Genomic DNA, 1,737 nt, shown 5'->3' with positions numbered 1-1,737 from the left:
TTGTGTATGTGTGTGTGTTAGAGTTAGTGAGTAAATCTGCCTAACACAGGAGATATTCATGCCTTGAGACATTCTCATCGTGACCACTGAAATAAAAGTTTAATAGGAATCTAACTTCTTTACTGAGAACTGCAGATGGTGAATTGAGGAAAACTTAAAGTTCCTGAAACTAAGCCCAAAACAGTTTGACCACAGGTTGCTAGGGAGAAAGAAAAACAAAGGTTATTTATTTACCCACGTGTAGTGTTATTGAGGATAAAATATAAAGAGAAACATGGTTAAAATATCTCAATAAAATGATTTCGTCAGAGAAATGGTAGAGAAAATAATAAAACTTTTAAGTAAAAACTTACCAATAATTCGACCAACTTTGGAAGATGGAACCATAAAATTATGAGAGTCAGAAGGCATCTTTATGTCTTTACACTATATTGTATATTATGTATGTGTACAGAAATAAATATTTACATGTATGTATATTGTGTTGTATATATTATTACAGGTGGTGGTGTTTTAGAAGATGAAAGTTTAAAAATTATTATTATACACAAGTGATGTTTAAATATAACTTCAGGTCCTTTTAGTAATTAGTAAACATAAAAAAGGGGACTGTATACAATGTGTTGGAATCCAAACACTAGTTATATATACACACACACAGATGTTTGTATATATGTTTATATATACACATATATATACACACACATATATATGTATGTTTATATATCACTGTGTATATATGTATATGTATCTACCTATATATCAATAGGTCTTATTGATCGATATCTCGGTGCTGTTAGGTTCACTATAGTTCTAGCAATCAGTAAAGTCTACCTAGGTATATCTATCTGTGTGTGTATCTAGATTATTATCCTCTTCCTCCTCATCATTATATCCAAGTCATTTTAAATGAAAGAACCGGAAGGAAAAACAAATGTGTTTCTATGAATATACAAACATGCAGCATTTGTATCTCTGCCAATACAAGTAATTAAGTGTGTCTTAAATTAATTACGGGGATCTACCCCCATCTAATTGATAAACAAATGTAATGAATAATAAATCTGCGATATTGTGAAGTGTTATACGAAGCGGCGGCGTTGAGATATCTTCTGACATGGCGCTCTTCACCGGTTTATATAGGATAGCGCCATGGTAGGAGGGGGAAATACATGTAATAGAGAGGGGGTAATATGGCAACGAGAAGAGGAAGGGGAGGAAAAAAAAGACTTTTGAGTTATCTCCCTTATTGTCACTCCATATTTTCTTAGACAACAGGGTAACACCGTTAGTAGGAGAAGTAAGGAAGGAGGAGGAGGAGGTTGAAATACAGTAACGGAATAAATTAAAAGTTAGGAAGACGGGGAAACTTTTTTTTAGAAAATTCTATCAACAAGGCTATCTACAGATTACAAGCAACTTATAGGTTCTATCTATCTATCTATCTATCTGTCTGTCTGTCTATCTACCTCTCTCTCTCTCTCTCTCTCTCTCTATCTATCTGTCTATCTATCTATCTATCTATCTATCTATCTATCTATCTATCTATCTAACCATCTATCTATCTGTCTGTCTCTCTATCTGTCTATCTCTCTATTTGTCTGTCTATCTATCTGTCTCTCTGTCTGTCTCCCCATTTATCTCTTATCTCCACGAACTTTTCAAAGCCTCTGAAATTTTCAAATTTTAAAACTTTTCTAACTTTGAAACTTTTAAAGCTTTAAAACTCCCAACTCA

General features: G+C 33.0%; 1 protein-coding gene across 2 annotated transcripts in view; it reads right to left on the bottom strand.

Annotated features, from left to right (window-relative positions):
- Positions 1 to 1,138, bottom strand: part of LOC106876790 (probable ATP-dependent RNA helicase DDX43) — a 25,402-nt gene extending 24,264 nt beyond the window's left edge. For both annotated transcript variants that reach the window (XM_014925499.2, XM_014925500.2), the window contains exon 1: positions 354 to 1,138. In XM_014925499.2, the coding sequence (XP_014780985.1) occupies positions 354 to 411 (58 nt within the window). In that variant the 5' untranslated portion in view covers positions 412 to 1,138. The remainder of the gene's footprint in view (positions 1 to 353) is intronic.
- Positions 1,139 to 1,737: the final 599 nt, after the last annotated feature.

Source organism: Octopus bimaculoides, chromosome 24, assembly GCF_001194135.2.
Source record: "Octopus bimaculoides isolate UCB-OBI-ISO-001 chromosome 24, ASM119413v2, whole genome shotgun sequence".
In the NCBI taxonomy this organism is placed as follows: Eukaryota; Metazoa; Mollusca; class Cephalopoda; order Octopoda; family Octopodidae; genus Octopus; species Octopus bimaculoides.
The sequence above is the reverse complement of the archived record's forward strand: the minus strand, read 5'-3'. Positions and strand labels throughout refer to the sequence as shown.